Raw genomic sequence first — 18,956 nt, forward strand, 5'->3', positions numbered from 1 at the left:
TACAACTACCTCAAGCCCTTGGTATGCTTCAAGTCATTGCTAAAATTGGTTACCGATTTTTTCTTCCATACTTCTGTCATTCTTACCTCATCTGGTCGATTCTGCTTGGTAGAAGTCCGTTGGTGAGATCGTCATCATTCAAGTGACCGCACTTCTAAGCTAGAGTTTCAGCGTGATCGGAAGGTCTCGCATACGTTATCATTCACAGTTTCCTTCAAAAGCAGCGTGGAGACAAGCAACACAATCTTCCTATCTTTCTCCAACTTAGTGCTGATTCCAGTATCTTTGCAGACAGCTTCCATCTCCCCGTAGTGCATCTTTCGAGATGACACGAAGTCAAACAATAGTCTTGCAGCAGGACAACATCACGAAGTTGCAAAGCGTATTGGACTCGTTACTTCACACGGAAAATCAGCTTGAGAAAGAGTACCTACTTCAACAGATGCCACAGCTGCTGTCTGAGATATTACTAAGTTGCGGATCGCTTGAATGGTTCTGTGATGCGCTAGCCTCGTATGGTCCGCGAAGATCCCGAAAATCGTCGAATCGAGGAAGAGCAACTCCTCGAATACCCGGTGCAGCGAAGATCAATCACATCATCTCTTTGTACGACACACATGAAGACGATAAACCTACACCAAGCTCCACAAGCGTGGGAGCCTGCGACTCGGACACCCATCTTAGGTTTTGCGGTCCAACCCCGGGGAGCGAAGAAGAAGAGTTCTCCAGAAGAAGCCTAAGACGAGATCTTCACCTCGGATTTCTTGCCAGACAAGAAAATATCAGCTTGATGAAACATGACCCTGAATCATTCCTGGAAAAACTCCGCCCAGCAGATATGGATCGGCTTGGAGGCAGTGAATTGGAGAAATTGCTCAAATATCAATCTGCCAACAAGTTATCTGATGAGTCTCTCTTTCGATATTATGATGGCGCGATATCTCTGGAGAATTCGAATTTGGCAATAACGCTATTTGGGGGAGGAACATCTGGGGAATCAAGCATACAAATCGATACGAACAAGACCGATCTACTGCGTGTACTGGATGTCCTGCAGCAGACTTCAGAGCAAGCTGCAGGGGCCGATATCAGGTCTCGATACTATAAGGTGGCATTGTACTATCAGATCGAGGAGGCCAAAGAACGACTGGGACAAGATGGCAAATCTACATCGGGCGTCGGTTTCTTGACTGTGGCCATAAGTGAATGGACCAAAAACACACAAAATCCCAAGCAAGCTGAAAGGCGGGTCCGATCTTGGAAACGTGACGGAGAGAGATGGAAACTTCTTTGCGACAAATTTAGCGCAGGCATACTCGAAGTGTCTCATAAGGCTCTCAGTGCATGGTAAGTAATCGCGATACTTGTCAACGTCATTGATATGGCTGAAGTTATATTAGCATAAGCGAGTCAAGCCACCATTACTTGGACGTCTTGCTTGAATTCTGTCCAAGCATGAGAAACAGATGCGAAGTCTGGTTGAAAAAGGTGGAAAAGCGCCTGGAAGAACCCACTATGAACGCCCTTATGCTTAAGGAGCGGCTCGATCTAAAGGATAAAACTGGGAAAAGAGATCACACGCCTGCTGTTGCAGAAGTAAAAACGATCGAACATCTTCGCACAACGCACAGACCCGGAGCTTCCTCCGAACAAGATCTTGAGATTTGTGAAAGTGCGTCAAGACTGTTTAATACATTAGCCCAGCTCGCCACGTGCGGCCCCGAGATTAGAGTCCTCAAGATCGAAGATGCGGAAGAGAAGGTAGGAGAGGAAGAGAACAGCGTAGCGCAAGGATCGTACCGACGATCAGACATTGACATTGAGCAAGAGAATGCAGAGCTTGCTGCCAAGGCCGAACAATTGTGCAGAGAGCGGATTGCTGCAGCAGAATTGGGCCAAAAGAAGGTCGTCTACATCCTTCCTTATCAAAATGCTGGAGTTTGGCATTGCGTACTCAGGACGTCCGACTTTGTTTTGGTTATCTCTGTTTCCGGAAACAGAAAGATGAAGGTGGTTGAGCGTCCTTGATAAACCAACTGTGGATTCCGGCTGACTGAGTTCCAGGCTGTACATAAAGATCTCCGCTCAAACATGGTCACTGGAAAGAGAGACGATGTAAGCACGTCCCAGATCGTCTTACTTCTTCCATAGGTATATGCTAACTAGAAGTCCAGATTGTTCAGCGAGAGAATTTCATCCCCATAGTTCGAGTTTGGGGAGAAGTATTGTGGTATATTCTTCGGTATTGTTGCAATAGATGCCAATGTTACAATTGTAAGCATTACTACGGAGCCATCGAACTGCTGGATCCTTGCTGGTGGACGAACTATGCTTCCTGTGTTCTACAAGCGGTACGTACAGTTGCACACCTGTCGTGCTCGCTGCAATCATCATGCTGATGACATAAGCTACCAGAACTCTCCAAAGAGGAAACGGTTGAGTCACGATGAGGTTCCTAGCCTAGAACATGACCAGCCTCACAGGAAGAAGTCAAGAACTTGATAGTATTACCGGAGTCTGTCATTGGAGAGACATCAAGCCTATATATCAAGATGGTCTGAGCAAGGGTACAGGATCAATTCATGTTCACGACGTCACACTTGTTCTTTATCACCACCACGAGATCTTACGAGCCGTTTATTGTGGCACAGTATCGAAATGAGGGAACCAAGGTATTGTCATCACGCCCCAATTCAATTGCAAATAGTACTAAAGACACGGAGCTCGACGAGCTCAGAATTGTCGTCAAATCATGAGATTTGCATATCCGGTTATCCACCTGCTTTCCTGAGCCACAGCATTTAGCATGGTGATTGCAACCCTGAACAGTCGCAGATCTGCTTCGATTGGAGTGTAAGGCTTGTATGGTGGATATCTTGCTACCTCAGCCGAAGACTAGGCTCGGCTGGTCAACTCGAAGCAACATTCCATCTGCTCGCTTGATCGATAGCATGTCAGAAGTCATGCCGGTATCGGCGAACATGTGACAGAGGCGTGCAGACTGCGAGACCTTGGGTACGCTCGATGCATGCATCAACTCTAGAAGATCGGAGATGTCTTCTACATGAGAGGACTGATCAATATAATTCGTCGCCTCGTATTCGATATTCAACATCACTCCACATGTCCTTAAATTGGTCATCACCTCTTGCAGGAGCCTCAAATCTCTGTCTTGCTCAAGCATCCGTCGTTGAGCCTTGCAGATCGATCTATATAGACTCCATTGGTTCAACTTCCGCATAATGTTTGCTGCGTGAGGCTCGCTGTCATGCCACGAGGATGCAATAAAATCTCGGTGAAGTCTTTTGAGCCTAGCTGAGTCCATGTGGTTTAAATGATATAACGGTATCTGGTAGAACCGAATGGTCATCAATCGTATCCCTTTGATGAGACAATGGCACCGTGTTTTACGTGCGAGGCAGTGCAGACCTCCTTCTGAGAACCGCACCCGGAGAGCGTGGAAATAAGTGATCGTTATATAGTTCCGTATGCCTGCCTCGGTGCTTGAACATACAAGACGGAGTCTCAACACATCGCTAAGCGACAAACGGGAGGCGATCGCCTGCAAAACTTCATTTGGGCATCTCTCTAACATCGCCATGGCTTGAGATTCAGAGAATAGTGAGAGTATCGCAATATAAAGCTTCCAGAAAGAGCTGAGGAGATGGAGAGCTCAGATTATTGAGACGATCAGACCAGATGTATTTTCGTGTCCATCCGCAATGGCTCAGCTATATGTCGTACTGGAACTCACCTTGTAGAAAATGGAAATGCACTGACTGACTACTTCACCAGATACTCATCAGAGACTGTTTTGTATGTGTAACTATTAAGGATTCAATGTTACGTTCCCTATTGTCGGACGTGTAACTTTGGTTTCTCAATGCTCGTTGTAGCATCCGGTTATTGATAATCAGACTAGTCACGCTACTTTTTCGTCCCATGCATCACCAGCAGGTAACCATATTGGTGGATCATCAGCACAAGGAATGCAAGCAGACCGAAGTGCCCAAGTTACTTCGTGCTGCGAGCGTGAACCAGCCTCCGAGATCTTCCGCGTATTGTCGATAAGGTTGCTGTAAGTTAATCATTGGATGGAGTGACGGCCGAACGACAGACAAGATTGATCCTTCGTTCTGTCCTAACTGGACTTTCGATTTTACCGTACGTATCGTAGACGGTTGCGACACAGGTATTCAGATAATTCAGTCCGCTAGCTCGTCCTGGAATAGTTCTGGAGCATCGTTGATCTATTGCGGGTCCGCTTACAAGCCCCGCAAATGGTTCGTAAATTACGAAGATGTATGGCGTGGCTCTCGTAAAACGACAGTGACCCCCGCAATGCGGAGAACACAATCAATGGAGTCTACAATAACCTCTTTGCTCACTCGCGCGCTCTCAGTCGATGATGGCTGGTTCTTCATCCAACAAACATCCAACAGTAGTGCTTGCCACACAAGATTTCAACTCATCAACTGATCCAGGATGAACTCTAGTGAGACACTGCCAGAGGAACATCCCATGGTTACCGAGAATCCTGTCAGTCCCACCGAGACTCTCCCTAGATACGAGCCTGGAAACGAGAGCGATGTCAGCGGAACAGGAGCACTTGCGAAATTACTGCCGGAAAAGTGCTCAACAGCTACTGCCGGTATTCTACACACGTTCGTGTGGACTGAAAACAGCTTCGCGATCACGAATGTCATACTTGCTTCTCTTGGTCCACTCAAGTATCATCTATCCTTTCGTGATGCCTTCCTATGTGGCTTTGCTGGTTTGACAATGGGATCTTTCTCCGTGGCGTTCATCTCCACCTTTGCTCCCAAACACAGGCGACGAGCCCTCAACGGCCATGTAGTAGGCAGAGTACCTGCTAGAATTCTGGCTTCCCTCAACTGCGCCACAACCCTCGGCGTCCTGATCGTCGAGCTCATAGCGGCTGGCCAGATTTTGTCTGCCATTGTAGCTCTGGCAGTGTTTCCGACTTCTATCGCGATTGTGACGTCCGCTTGTATCACCGGAGTTGTGTTGATACTCGGCGTCAAAAAGACATACCCCAAGTATGCACTCTGCGCGCAGATCGTGGCTGTCTTCATCCTTAGTAGCGTGGCAACATCTCAACCTGTACATCCAACAACGGCAGTATCACTTTCTTTGGTGGGAGCAAAGGATGAGCTCTCACTTGGTCACCGGATCTCTTTCTTCAATCTCTGCCTGGCGAGAGCCATACTTTACTCACCTTTCGCAACATCAATCGGCAAGTACGATGGGAAGAGCAACAGGAGTGATCTCATCTTTCTGCAGACTCTGATCGGCATGTTGTTAAGCTTTGCTTTCACCTTCGTCGTCGGTGCTGGCCTGGGTGCAAAAGCGGATACGATAGCAACATGGCGGCAGGCCTACGAAGGATCGATAGGTACGCTCATCGCAGAGGTATTACATCCAACGGGCATGATGCTCAAGATCTCCTGTGGTATAGTGCTGGTGCTTGGTGTCATGATAAACATGATAAGGTCAATGTACAGCATGCTCGCCGACTTGTACGATCTTTCTTCTCGCCTTGAATCCGTACCGATGCCCATATATCCAACGATGATCATGCCGATATGTGTCATGTTCGCTGTACTGGGTCGCAATCATCTGGCGGATATCATGATATCGGTATACTCGATCACTGGATATCTTACCAGTATCTGGTTCGGCGTCCTCCTCACCGAATACGTCCTGTTCAACAAATGGATGGGTTACAACAACAAGTGGCTACTAAAAGAGGACGAGCGACAGTTTCCTCTCGGTTTTGCGTCTTCGGCAACGTTTCTACTGAGCTGTACCGTTGTCGTGCTGTGTATGACACAGACATGGTACATCGGTCCGATAGGCTTCTTCTTCAAGAGTTCTGGACTAGACGTAAGTTATTGTCTCTTGACTACATATACACTACTGACTTTCCCTGCACCAGCTCGCGATCTTGGTCGGATTCACAGCCTCTGTCATCTTTTATCTGATTCTCCGTTATGTCGAGTTGAGGTTCATAGAACGACATCGTTCCAGTGTCGCTGAGGGTTCCAGCTGATGTGTGTTATTTTGCCGGGCATCGAGTATCGAGTATTGTTGTGTTCTAGGTTTATCTCATCTCGATGCTTCTAAACGTGAGCTCATGAGGGATAGTCCTATAGAGCCGCTGTGCTGGCTTTCGCCAGAAAGGCGATCTGATAAAGTTTTACGAAAGACCGAATCTGCCAACAGCCGGCTGGAATTGAGGTCGAACACGAAAAGTAGCAAAAAGAACGCCGTTAGTCTGTCTGTCATGAGATGTGGTAAAATCGCACTGATGAGATGATCAGCTCATGACCTCATGTTGCATCGTTCCACGCGTGATGGATAGAGATATTTCGAGGGCGGCCATCGATATTAACGATGTCGCACGGATTCGTCAAAGTAGCTGAACACTAATCATCAATGCATCGAACCATGTTGTTCACCAGCTTACCGAAGAGGGCCAAAATCATGAAACCGAAAGAAGTCTTAGAAAGAGCTTTTACGTTCTTGGCCCATCGCAAAATTCCTAGAACACCTTCCGATGTGATAAGACAGTGGAAAGCCTGTGAACACATGGATCAACAGGCGATTGATGTCTTGAATATCGTGAACAACCACCCATACAAGTCTTCTCAGATGTTGATCGGGATCCGCTTGGGCCGTATGATCCACGAAGTCCAGGAGTTGGAGCCGCACGTCAAACTTTACGCTAAATGGGCGAACGAGTTATCCTGGAATGTGGACGATCAGACTACTGATCTGGCCGAACGAGTTCGAAAAATCAACCTCTTAGAAGGCACAGAACTGATCCAGGACAAGCTTCAAGCCGCGATCTCAGCCCTGCATCTTGAGAGCGTAGAGAATTCTGACAAGCTCAAATCATTCAGAGAGGCACCTGGCTTACTGGAGGACATAATCTCGACGCTCGAGCTATTGAAGGATTCATGTACTTGTGGGGGTAGCTTCAACGAGGAGAGACTTCTCGAGAGCGTGTCTCACATCGAGGACTTAGTGAACCGAGCGACAAGTCCTTATCAGCACGGCAATCTGTCAAGGTCATGTCTCACAGTTGAGCTTTCTAAACGGAAGATTGAGGGCAGCGAGGAAGGCATCGACTACATAGGTGTTCTCCCCGCGGCAGACTTGATCCTCGAGCGTTGCGAAGTTTTCCCTACTCTATCCCACGATCTAAGACAACTCACTAAGGAGATTGTTTTCGATCGCATCGTCAGGAGCTTGCAAACAGAGACAGTAGCGTATCTACAACGGTGTATAGAGTCGGAGCTCGCTCTCGCTCTATCTCGTGACTTGCTGACGAGTAAGGGCAGCGCTCGAAGGCCATAAGCTTATGATATCAACTTCTATACGATTCACAAAGTCCTACAGATCTTGCCCTCGTTTTGCAGCCGTCTTGGTTCTCGTCAGTGTGTGAGAGTCTTTCTAAAATAAGCACTAAACGACCTTGACATCAGAGAAGCCGAGTTCACCTTGCATGAAGTAGTCATATCATGAAGGTTCGACTCTAAGCAGTATGACAAAATTGTGGTCTTGACCGTCTGGTCCCAGCAAGATGTTATGTATGAACAAGATGCTCAAGCATTAGGTTTTTTGCAGCAAAGAGAAGTGGAGATACACGGTTGTGTGTACATGTAGACTGCCAATTTGTTATGGATCTATTTGTTGTGAGTTCCCGATCAGCGTTGTCTCAGTTCTTGAGAATATGTACTCAGGGAAATGGCTTGGAAAAGGTGTCGCTTGCACTTTGAGAGCCGCTCACGCAACAGCCTCTCTTTGATGTAGAGAACCTTCCCGACACTAGAGTGTACAGACAGAGAAAGCGACTATGTTGTTTGTGTAGCCTCTTAAGATGAGAAACGATCGTTGTTTCCACGATCGAGAGGCTGCCGGTCTTGGTTCAACATCGGCGTTAGTGGCTCGAATCGGCGGCTGCTATATGGCATTGCGTGGCTGTAAACCTGGGTAAATCGAGCTTGCGACCGCGACTAGGGCCGGCGGTCTGACTAATGAGAACATCGCAGCGCGTTCCTTAGTAGATTGAAGAAGCGAGCGAGAAGAACATACGGCGGGTCGTTTGATTAGTATACTCGTAAACTTGTAAATTACGACCTGTTTACAGTACCACCCAACCAATCATCCTACGCTTAGCGACCGGCATAATCGCTGGCGATCTAGACTTGATAGGGGTCTTGCAAACTGAGCTTAGAATTTCTGCGGGGATGAGCTTCCAGGAAGACCCTGGAAGCATGGTTTAAAGGGGACGGCCTCCTGTTTCCAGCTGTCTGAACTTCTTATAGCCCGGAATCTAAATACATCGTTACGCATCTTGCCCAACATCCAGTCCACAACCACAACGCCCGGCCTTCGCTTCAATCTCCGTCACTCGGTATCCAAGGAATGGCATTGGATCTTAGCGTTCTCCACTCGGTGACCCACTTTCTGGATTCTTTATCCGCGTCACCAGCCTCGTATGACAGCAAGATATCTGGATTTCGGCATCTGCGAGCCTATTTGTGGGTATATGGCAATCTTGCCATGTCACAGCTTCTCTTCTCAGGTCTTGAGCTTCTTGTAAAGAGAAGGGAACTTCTGCAAGATTTCTGCAAAGTGTGGAATCTACAAATGGCATGCTTCATCGCAAGAGCCAACTGGTCTGTCTTCAATGGTAATTGTGAACAGAACAGAGAGTGTTTGAAGTGTGCTGGCGGATCTATGCAGGTTGTCACTGCTCTCGAGGCGCAGCAGCTTCTTGAGATGGTACGAGCATTGTCGGACGCTCTTGAACTCGCTGGCCCTGTGGTGCATCTAGCAGACATGGCGGTAACTAGCAAAGGTGACAATCCTCTTTGCTGAGGCGTCATTGCTTTGTACAGAATCGCTCCTCAACCATACCCATGGAACACCTGTATGTGGCGTACCGTACATATGCTCGTTATTGATAAGCTGTCTGCCTGCGCTGGGCTATGTACCGATACTCCACAGGCGCCAGGTGGCATGCAATTGAGTAAATCTTGTCATCCGGCGATAACCAGTCATGAGGGTGGTTGAGTGGCTCGTGGACTGGAAAATGATAATATGCGTAACATGTCTAACTCACCATGACAGATTATTAGACCGTGTCACTCAATACGCGATTGGTTGTTCCAGCCCCCACATTGTGTCGATGGCATAACTGTATAGGTCTTCTGAACTTTGATCACAACCTAGCTTGGTTGAGACAGTAATCGGCTATACCATACGGTGATTTGCATGCGAGGGTCATACAGTGCTGCATCAACGACACAAAGATCAAAGAGAAATTGAGTATTCCTCATGCGCGAGGTGCAAGGCCCACAACGAGCTGGTGAATAACGTGAGAACCAAATGATGGTGTGATCACGGAAGTCCACAAAGGTCAAGGATCACATACCGTTCCACTATCTCATTTTGATATATATCCGTGAGAGCTTCTCCCACCATATCTGATGCAAGCTGGATTGTTGATTGAAAGCTCGAGATCATGGGCTGGATTCGCAACGCGTCACCAGAGGTTGTTGGTCAGTCAAGATATCTGATGGTGATATCAGTCTGCGCGGTGTCTGTTCCACTGATGACACTGATTGTCATTCTGCGAGGATATCATTGTCTACGGATGAACAAGAACGGCCGACTGAGCTACTACCATCTTTGCTTGTATACAGTATGTGAATGTGATCTTATGAGCAATGCTAGCTGAGACTCATCACATGCAGGCCTTTGCTGTCGTATATATCGTCCTCGCGATCATCCAGACTCGACTTGGTCTGGGATTGCCATTTGATCTTCTCCCAAAAGCCAACTTGGAGCTGTATACTCTTGTATGTAGATTGAGACACAGTCTCTATCCATTCTTCCGAGCACTCACTCTTCCAGCTTGGTTATGTGGAAAACCTGGCGTACATCCTGGCCAAAGCAGCATACAATCTTGCCCTAGGCTTCGCGACTCTGGAGTACTGTAAGCATGCGACTGATTCCACTCACCAACGAATTTTTCGGCTCGGGATATTTTCCATCGTCTTAGCCCATCTTGTGTCGTTTCTGCTTTTCCTGCTCTCTTGCCAGCCAATCAAGAGAGCGTGGATACCGCAGACTGACGGTGAATGTCTTGCTACAAGGCCTCTATCCTATGGCACATCCATCGCCATGCTTGTGACTAACCTTGTCGCAATACTAATGCCGATTCCTCTGCTTTGTAAGCTACAGTTGACCAAATCAGAACGTACCCGCCCGATCGCATTAACCCTTCTTGGACTGTTAACTCCTATTTGCTCCGTGGCGCGGGTATGTCAGATTGAGACCATGATCGATGATGGAGATTCAACCATGCTTGTCTTTTGGGGTATTGTGGAGAATTGTGTCGGGGCAAGTACTGACTTAACATCGACCATCTGCTGGTAAGCAACGATGTCTTGCTGACATGGACGATCAGACCATCACCTCTTCCCTTCCCGCACTGTCCGTTCTGCTTCGAAACCTCCAGACCCATGCTTTAGGCAGAGGGCCTCGTCTCGGATCTACTTCAAAGCATCAGGACATAAGCCTGAAGCCCCTGTCTCCGCCGGCTCGCGAATCTGATGAGATCTACTTGGTCTCTAAGAATGATAATAGAGAATGTGCTTCGACAGAATAAACTGCTATTGAGAAACAAAGCATTCAGAGTGTAGCTACAATAAGCCATAGGTGGCTTCGGAATGCGACGAAGTTTGAATTGTAGTCATGATGTCAGGATTCGATACCACAATCTCATGGTGTCCACATCATGCCTAATGTCGTGAACTCCATGACCAAGTCTTACTCAAGTTCGATCCAAGTCCGAGTTTCTTTCTGCCCTGTCCGAAAAAGAAAATCAATGTTCTATGCATTCTTGTATATCGATCATCTAATGATCCACATGCTGATTCACTGCATCATCTCTACGGATCTTGCTCTCTGATGTACATGAGCTAGTCTACACTCAGCCTTGTCTTGGCAGGATCAGTCAAGACCAACGCTCCGTATTCCCACAGTTCTATTGGTTTAAACTCAACATACCGACGGTATAACGACGGTATAAACACAATCATGCCAACACGCGACCACCACTCTTGATCATTTTGACGAGACCATGTTCGGGAGTTCCGTGAAACCTTGAGTCCTCTGAGTCAGGCGAACACCCTGAGCGGAAGATGCTGTCATGTCAGATAGTCAATCACTGGTAGGTCGTTGAGTGAGGTTTACAGCAAAGAATTTGTCACACTTACAAGATACATCTTTTGCAGTGCGAACATATAGATCTCACATGGGTCTAGGTACAGGCGATGAGACTGCACACAGACGAGAGACACAAGTGGTACGCACAAGGATCCCAGCACCATAGCCATCGGTAACGGATCGGCTCAACAAGACTACGAAAATTCTTTCGATGGCTTCTTGGCCTCTATACAGGTTGGTGCCTTCGTAGCGGCTGTACAAATCGGGGGGTTTGTCATCCTCCGCAGGAGATATCACGGAAAGTGGTGAGACTTGTTAAAGTATCACAGGAGCAAGCAGAATTGACATATTCTTCGATGCTAGGAATATTAGATCATTCTACACCATCTTCTACGACTTAGATAGCTCGTGTTTAGATGCTATAGGTCTCTTTGCACTACTTCGCCTGCCAGTAAACGCACTAAGCCAACGTCAGCCCGCCTACAGAGATGTCGAATCGTACAAGGTAAAGACTGGTGCGCTATTTCCAGAGAATGCAAGAATACCTTACCAAGTCGTGTGTCGAATACGATTTTTCCAGTCTAGCGATCCTGAAGATCTTCGAAGCAGACTCAGCTATTGTTCGTGATGTTATGCCGCAAACAATCTGGCCTCTGCACACTTATCCGGTGTCTGAAGCTCTAGACTGTATCAATTGGTTGAACGCTCGCAAACCCAGGGCCCAGAGGACAGTGATCAACGTAATCATGACAGTCTTTTCTTTGGGATTGTTCGTTGTGCTCGCCTTGCCGGTGACTTTCAGTGCATCACTAGGTCAGATAGGAGATTTGATGCAAAACATCTCATGGCTCTACTGGGTGGACCGAATACCTCCTCGCGCGTTTGCATACCTCCAGGGCGCTGTACCTCAACTACTTGTCTCTGCGGTGGTAGCGCTTGTTCCGTCACTTCTGCGATATCTTTCCTCTTTGCATTGTCATGTCACTCATGCTCAGGCCGAGATAGCGTACTATAGATACTACTCGGCCTTCCTCTTCTTACAAACTTTCTTGCTAGTGTCAATCTCGTCGAGTTTGATGGTCACATTGTCTGAAATCCTCAACAAGCCATCCGCAATCCCCAGAGTGCTGGCTTTGAATCTCCCCAAAGCCGGTAACTATTTCATCTCTTTCTTGACTTTACAGGGATTTTCACTTTTCGCAGACATGATTGCGCAATGGGTTTATCTTCTCAAGAGAACATTTAAGAGCCGTTTCTTGAGCTCGACGCCCCGTTATCTTGCCGCGGTTACCTCACAAGATCCTTTCTCCATAACAGGGATGTACTCGACAGTCGCGCTTCTGGGAGTGATCGGTAGGCTCGGGAAATTCATCGGAACTTGGTTCTGCAAGCTGACCTCCGCAGCTACAGTATACTCAGTCATCACTCCTCTGACCTTATTGCCCAGCAGCTTAGGATTGTTCGCGCTTCTGATGGCAACAAAGCCAGCCTTGCGCCGGTTCAAGGAGAACGCGGCAGGCACTAACGGTGAGATATTCTCGAATGTTATCAATCAACTCTTCGTGGGCCTGTATATCATGCAGCTCTGTCTCGCCGGCATCTTCATCAGTGTTGAGAGCAAGACCGCTAGATTTGCTTGTAAAGTGCAGGCGATATTGACTCTGCTTCTATTTCTTGCCACTTGCTGCTTTCATTTTATTATGGTAAGAAGTATGAAGCACCGACTTCTGACTGTGTTTTCCCATAGCAGTCTAGAAGATGACAGAACTGGAGATCTGACTCTACAAGGTCAGAGCAGGACTACGAACGGTCCTCATATACTCGCCACAACAGCTTCGCCAGAGACCTCCCCCGAGTCACGATCAATCGTAGATTCTTCAGAGATGCAGATTGCGCACATAGTGCCGAACAGTTACCCTACGGGTCCTGATCTCAGGCGCATGACAGATGTTGGAACTTTGGCCCGACTTTCTGCGGATGACCGAAAGATCGACTTTTACTTGCAGATCACATTGTTCATGAAAGACGTGGGAAGCGATCCGGATTCGGAGATTGAACGATTCATAGCGAATTCCTTCAGTTCACTCCATTCTGCGAACAGTTTTCCAAAGCTCAAGAAGAGGCTACTGCGGGAATGTCCGAACTCTGTAGTTCCGAAGGTAGTCGCATAGAAGTGGGTCGCCCGCGATTGGAATCCGAGCCGCATTGTATATGCATAGTAACACTCATTGAATTCCTCAGTATGTTCTCATCGCGGAAAAGGCTTTGTCTGCTATGTACCGACAGCCTCATGCATGTTGAATGTCTAGGGTTCGACATTGATTTGGATGGCTCGAGAACTCGGTTGCTTTGTATGCAATCAGTCGTCACTACTATATGAGATCTAACAATAGTCACCGGAAAATTAAGAACACGACAGTTCGACAGTAATCAGTAGTAAGATACTACAACCCCACGGGATTTCTCATATGATAGGGCTTAGTCGTGTTTTCTATCCGCAAATCGATGCCGCTTGTGAAGTCGGGAATCTGTGCTTCTAATTTCAGATCATAATGGTCTCTCCCAAGTCTTACGCAATCAGAGTGTCAGTGATCGTGCGGCTTGAAGGTGGAGTAGAATATATTACAGTCTTCTGGTAATTTACAGCTGAATGGTTTGAGACGTCGTCCGGCGCCAAGACGCGGACAAAATCTCATGATCATAGGGTACGAAAACGTCGTAAAACTCCAAATTGACCTTCGGCTCGTAAACATCTGATAGAGGTGGGAGTGAAAGATACTTTTTGGACGTACAACAGAGGGAGCTAAGACCTCCGAAGCAGAGGACATGTCACTTATTCACGATAGATGAATTCCAGACCATGTATATCGAACAGGGACTGCTCGATGACCTGGCTGAGCTACAGCTCGACGACTTCGACCCTCTGGACACTGGATTATCTGATGGACAATGTATCGATCGCGGCTACAGAGCGGGGAAGAAGAAAAAAAAGATGGATGCAGACTCAACCTAAAAGCGATTCCAGAGAAGAGATGAGGGAACATATGTCATCATTAGAGGTGGGATCGCTTTCATCGCAGAAACGGCGTGGTGCATTGCATATCTAATATCTTTGTCAGATCAGAACGCGGCCTGACAGATCTGGAATCGCCCTACAACCTGAGTATCGGTGGAAGTCGAGATACAATCTGGTCGTTTTGCTTTCAAAGAGCCAGAACGATCTAGCACTTGGTGCTGATACACTGTTCTTGGCCGTCAACATCCTGGACAGATACAGCTCAAAAAGAATCGTCAAGAAATGTCATTGTAAACTCCTCGGTGGTGTCGCTCTTCTCTTGGCAAGCAAGTATCTTAACCGCTTGTCCACCGCGTCGAGCTTTCGCGAGAGGTGTTGTCTATTTTCTGGCTATGAGTTGCAAGATATCACACAGATGGAAAAGATGGTGCTTCTAACACTGGACTATCTAGTCGGCTTTCCCGCAGTCATTGGATTCATGCAGATTGAGCTGCTCAATTTCCAACAGTCGAAGCCTCTCTATGACATGGTGCTCTACATTTGCGAGCTCACGCTTTGTTATTCGGAGTTTGTGTCGAAACCAGCAGCACTCATAGCCAAAGCAGCAGTAGATATCGCCAGTAGGCTGATTGGTAGACCACTAGGGCAGGGAGAGGCCAGTATGGATACTGATGATGAAGTTCGACGATTACTTCCTCGAATCTCCAAGATCCTATTGAAGCCACCTCGTGCCCTCTTTTACAAATACGCTAGAGAAGAAAGATCTCGTGTGGCTTTGACTGCCGGTGGATATCAGCCAGAGTGTGGCTCCACATATGGGAGATACCAAGAAGCGTGCAGTCTTGTATGGTAGAGCTTGAAGGTATGGCAGGATGTGGGCAATACAGTTCGTATTGCGTGCTAGGATATCCAGCAACAACTGCTATACCATTGGTGTCTTAGTTATAAGTCTGCCGCACGGACTGTCATATCATAGCTGATCGAACTGAACTAGGCCTGCTCGGCTGAGGCAGTATACCTTACACATCTGTGGATGGTTCTTACAGCGGTCAAAAGCTCTCATGCTTAGAAATGCTGTTGTTCTGCGTCGCGAAGCACGAATCTCAATTGAATATCCCGTTGAACCATCTGAATCATGAGAGGTTGTTATCGTGGAGCTAGAACAACACAGAGTTTTGAATCTCATTCGCATCATTCTGGACCTGATCTCTGATAGAAAAACAAACGACGTTCGAAGTAGAATCTGGTGGAGGAAACGACAGTGGGAGATCAGGCAAGCATCAATTGGTAGACTGCCCTTTCCTAGCGTGAATTTTACCCATCCAACGACGCCAGTCAGTCCAGCTTGGAGCGCAATATCCGCTGCTAAGGCACATATCATATGACATTGTTCCGAGCAATCATGTATGGTGTTTTGCAAATCAGCTAAGGATTGATCTCTTTACGAATACAGTAGGCTGATTGGCGTGCAAGCGTGGAAGTGCTCAGGCTTGAACTTAGTGTGTTCACATCGTTTAATCATACAATGGACACCCTGTTGCTACGTTACGGTCACAAGAAGATTTCGAGATCAGATAACTCAAATATGGGATGACAAGAAGTTTTTCAGCAGTTTCCTATCGTAAGCGCTTGAAGGTGAACAACATTGGAGATCTACTACAAAGTAGCGATAGGTGAGCCTCCGGAGTTATGCGTACGAAGCTGCGGAAAGATTTGAAGCAAGGTGATCCCAGGCTATCTGAATGCTGCATTTCCGACAGAAGCGTCCTCTGCTTACGGCGTAGTCGATGCGCCGAAGTGATGTTATCCACAGCAAGAAGAATTTCAGTGTTCCGTTATGTCTTCTTCATTCAGCTGCCAATCGACAAGTTCTTCGCTTGTGTCCGGATCTGACTTAGCTGGATCTTCAAAGACTCCATCTCAACGCTCTGACTGACGAACATGGTTCGGATGGAAGAACTCTCGGCTCGTACAGCCATGATTTGGGTGTTGATATGTTCCCCAGGCGGGTTCCGACAGCCATCCTCAGGTCCTGAGCGTCTGCATCGTTGCTGTGGGGTTTCTTCGTTCAACTTGAGCTCTGATGCATTCGTTGTGGGCTCGATACCATCCTCAGTGACAGCATCGTGGCTCCTCAAACCATGCCCCTTATGAATCCTTCGCAAATGAGTATTCAAATTGTCGCGACGTGCGAAAGGGTTCCGTTCACTCCGCTCGCAAGTCCAATGTGGACAATACAGTTTTTTCGGTCCGCCGTGCAATCCGTGAGAGTTGCGTTGGTGTCTGAGCAGGCCATTTGTATCTGAGAATGTTTGCGCTGGTGTGCATGTGAAGCACTGTGGTCTTGTTCCGGGCCTCTTCTTGTGTTTACTGTGTAGGGAATAAGCACGAACTTCTGTGATTCAACAGCCAGGCTCGTTGACGATCACATCATCCGATTTGCAGCAGCGGCATGAATACTTTCCTCTCAGAACTCGAATGTTGAGAGCCTCGGTGCAGAATACGAACGCACGCACAATCGTCTTCGATGATGTGATCAGACGTTTCTGGAGTTTTACTTACTTCGATTGGCTAATGTTTGGGTATTCCTTTCTGCGGTTCATGAATACTGGTCTTTCTTCATCGTTCAGCGCATTGTTCCGGGCATCCGAATCCTGGAAGGTTCGGGATGACACGCCTATGCTGAGTTCTTGGGTGTCGTTATTGTCTGATGTCGACTGCACACCTCTTGTGTCCCGTATGTCTAGACGTGATTTATTTACCATATCCGGGGGACTGGCAGTTGACACACGAGACAGATTGGCAAGTGTGCTTTGATCTGCTGCAGAAGCCGCCATGAGGGATGTTGAGTTTAGTGTTGAGAAAAAGACAACCAGGAGGTACAGTACTTGTAATAGAAATGTTGCGTCTGTAATCTGCAAATATAGCAGAAGTACACGTGACACTCATTCGGGGAGCCATTTCGTACTGTATGTCAAAAATTTTGACGCCTAGACACAGTGATAAAAACAGTGCTAGCCTGGTAATCAGCAGTGCTACCTAGATATCCAGATCTGACGAGGCTGAAACACCTGTGCATGAGCAATCTCGCTAATGCGCACCCACGGCCTTGCTATGGCTGCTTAGCTTGCTGACGATCACTGCGTAGTGTCTCAAACAACCTTCCTCAAAGGCTTCCTACTCTGGAAAGAACTGAAATTGAGCAATAAACATGTGCAGTGCAATCCCAACTGCAGCTCCCACTCTTTTCGCCTCGGAGATACCCTAGTGACGAGTCACTCCAGCGCCTGCAGGGTAGCCACGTTTCATGTATTAGGTCTCTTATGAACCAATTACGAAACGGTTGTCATACTAGCAGATCAGACGTGTGCGAGTCTAAGCTCGCTTGGATTTCACCACTCGAAGATCCTCTCGGAAGAGCGGTAACGATTCGAGCTTCTACAGATGTTGACATCAAAGACTACAGAGAGCGAGCATGTGGAGTGCGAATGTTACCAGAGTGATCCCTGGTCGTTGAACGTGAAGGCTCACAGAACAGAATCTTACGCGAAGCAGCAGCAAGCTGTCATAGTTATGCGAAAAGGCAAGTGGACGTCAGGAAAGCTGATTCTTCATCCATCAGAATCACACGCCACACATTTGACGAAGAAGGACCTCCTACTTGGGGTCTTTCACCCTGCAACAGAGTGCAGAATCTTCATCGATTCCTCGATCTTCGTCTGTCCAGACGCCAGCCTGCTCGTTGTGCTCAATGCTGCGCTAACTTGTAATTCTTGTCACTTCGATTCATGTAGCTGTATCTGAGTTTGGTATGATTGTTTCTCAAACGTTCGGGTTTGGAGAGTGAGTTCATCCGAGAAGTCTCTAAATTTGTGGCGTCTGCAGCTCTTTTCGACGGGCAATCTTCGATCATGTCACACTTCGACACAGCACTTGGAATGCGTATAGACCTTACTCCATGTCTCCTCCGTTCACCGCAAAAATCCTCTTGTGGACTTTCCGCATATGCCTCTTCATATCATACTGGCGGGAGAACGGCCGTCCCTCATGGCGTTTGCAGGCTCCATACGGACAATTCCATACATTTCAAGGTCCGCCGTACTTGCTATGAACCTCGCGCTGATGTCGGAGTAAGCCACCACGACATGGGAATCCCAAATGCTTAGCGCATCGAGCATCACGGCACATGTACAGTCTCTCGTGCTTGCCCAGGTGTTCCCTGTGCGATGAGTTAGCATGATATGCTGTAGCGCTGGGATTGATCCTATGCATGGATGAACAGCTGAGTTGATAGGCGTCACTCAGAAGCCGATTTCTGAAGTGAAATCGTTGACAATCTCGCTGCTTGTCGACAATACACGCAACATTATTCTAACCGGAGAACCCACAAATTAGACATTTTTCAGTTACGTAAGTCCAGACCTCGTATTAAACTGTTTCTGACAGATTTCGCACACAGACATTTTTCCGTTCTCGTGTTTGTCTTCATCAGGTCGAAGATCTGGACTCCAAAGGTCGGGCGGGAGGTGAGACATTCGAAGCGTCTTTATGCTCATCATCGTCGTGTCTTGTTCGTTGTATGGTGGGGGAGGTAGACGTGTTCGAACACAATTCGTTGATCCGGAGAACTCGCCGGCCACCCATGGAGTAATCTGGACAGGTGTTCAACTGTTTC

General features: G+C 47.5%; 7 protein-coding genes across 7 annotated transcripts; 6 read left to right on the forward strand and 1 right to left on the reverse strand.

The window, feature by feature from the left end:
• Positions 1-1,455: 1,455 nt before the first annotated feature.
• M437DRAFT_89212 (uncharacterized protein) lies at positions 1,456-2,151 on the forward strand (the record flags this gene model as incomplete). The annotated part of the gene is made up of 2 exons (XM_041028991.1): positions 1,456-2,010; positions 2,065-2,151. The coding sequence occupies 2 exons, from the start codon at positions 1,456-1,458 to the stop codon at positions 2,149-2,151; spliced, it is 642 nt and encodes a 213-aa protein (XP_040874750.1).
• Positions 2,152-4,521: 2,370 nt separating this feature from the next.
• On the forward strand, positions 4,522-6,073 carry M437DRAFT_61033 (uncharacterized protein; the record flags this gene model as incomplete). The annotated part of the gene is made up of 2 exons (XM_041023856.1): positions 4,522-5,907; positions 5,960-6,073. The coding sequence occupies 2 exons, from the start codon at positions 4,522-4,524 to the stop codon at positions 6,071-6,073; spliced, it is 1,500 nt and encodes a 499-aa protein (XP_040874751.1).
• A 2,519-nt stretch (positions 6,074-8,592) lies between these two features.
• Positions 8,593-8,910, forward strand: M437DRAFT_70570 (uncharacterized protein; the record flags this gene model as incomplete). The annotated part of the gene is made up of 1 exon (XM_041025496.1): positions 8,593-8,910. One exon carries the CDS (start codon positions 8,593-8,595, stop codon positions 8,908-8,910), a length of 318 nt encoding a protein of 105 aa, XP_040874752.1.
• Positions 8,911-9,556: 646 nt separating this feature from the next.
• M437DRAFT_61029 (uncharacterized protein) lies at positions 9,557-10,473 on the forward strand (the record flags this gene model as incomplete). The annotated part of the gene is made up of 3 exons (XM_041023854.1): positions 9,557-9,736; positions 9,789-9,912; positions 9,989-10,473. The coding sequence occupies 3 exons, from the start codon at positions 9,557-9,559 to the stop codon at positions 10,471-10,473; spliced, it is 789 nt and encodes a 262-aa protein (XP_040874753.1).
• A 1,622-nt stretch (positions 10,474-12,095) lies between these two features.
• On the forward strand, positions 12,096-12,539 carry M437DRAFT_61027 (DUF221-domain-containing protein; the record flags this gene model as incomplete). The annotated part of the gene is made up of 1 exon (XM_041023853.1): positions 12,096-12,539. A coding segment is annotated over one exon (444 nt), but the record flags the coding sequence as incomplete, so codon positions are not given.
• Positions 12,540-14,390: 1,851 nt separating this feature from the next.
• M437DRAFT_11341 (cyclin-like protein) lies at positions 14,391-14,921 on the forward strand (the record flags this gene model as incomplete). Its single annotated transcript, XM_041018607.1, has 1 exon — positions 14,391-14,921. A coding segment is annotated over one exon (531 nt), but the record flags the coding sequence as incomplete, so codon positions are not given.
• A 1,237-nt stretch (positions 14,922-16,158) lies between these two features.
• Positions 16,159-18,499, reverse strand: M437DRAFT_31789 (uncharacterized protein; the record flags this gene model as incomplete). Its single annotated transcript, XM_041019213.1, has 2 exons — positions 16,159-16,583; positions 18,427-18,499. Coding segments are annotated over 2 exons (498 nt in total), but the record flags the coding sequence as incomplete, so codon positions are not given.
• Between the last annotated feature and the right edge of the window lie 457 nt (positions 18,500-18,956).

This window comes from Aureobasidium melanogenum (assembly GCF_000721775.1).
Source record: "Aureobasidium melanogenum CBS 110374 unplaced genomic scaffold scaffold_50, whole genome shotgun sequence".
NCBI classification, from domain to species: Eukaryota; Fungi; Ascomycota; class Dothideomycetes; order Dothideales; family Saccotheciaceae; genus Aureobasidium; species Aureobasidium melanogenum.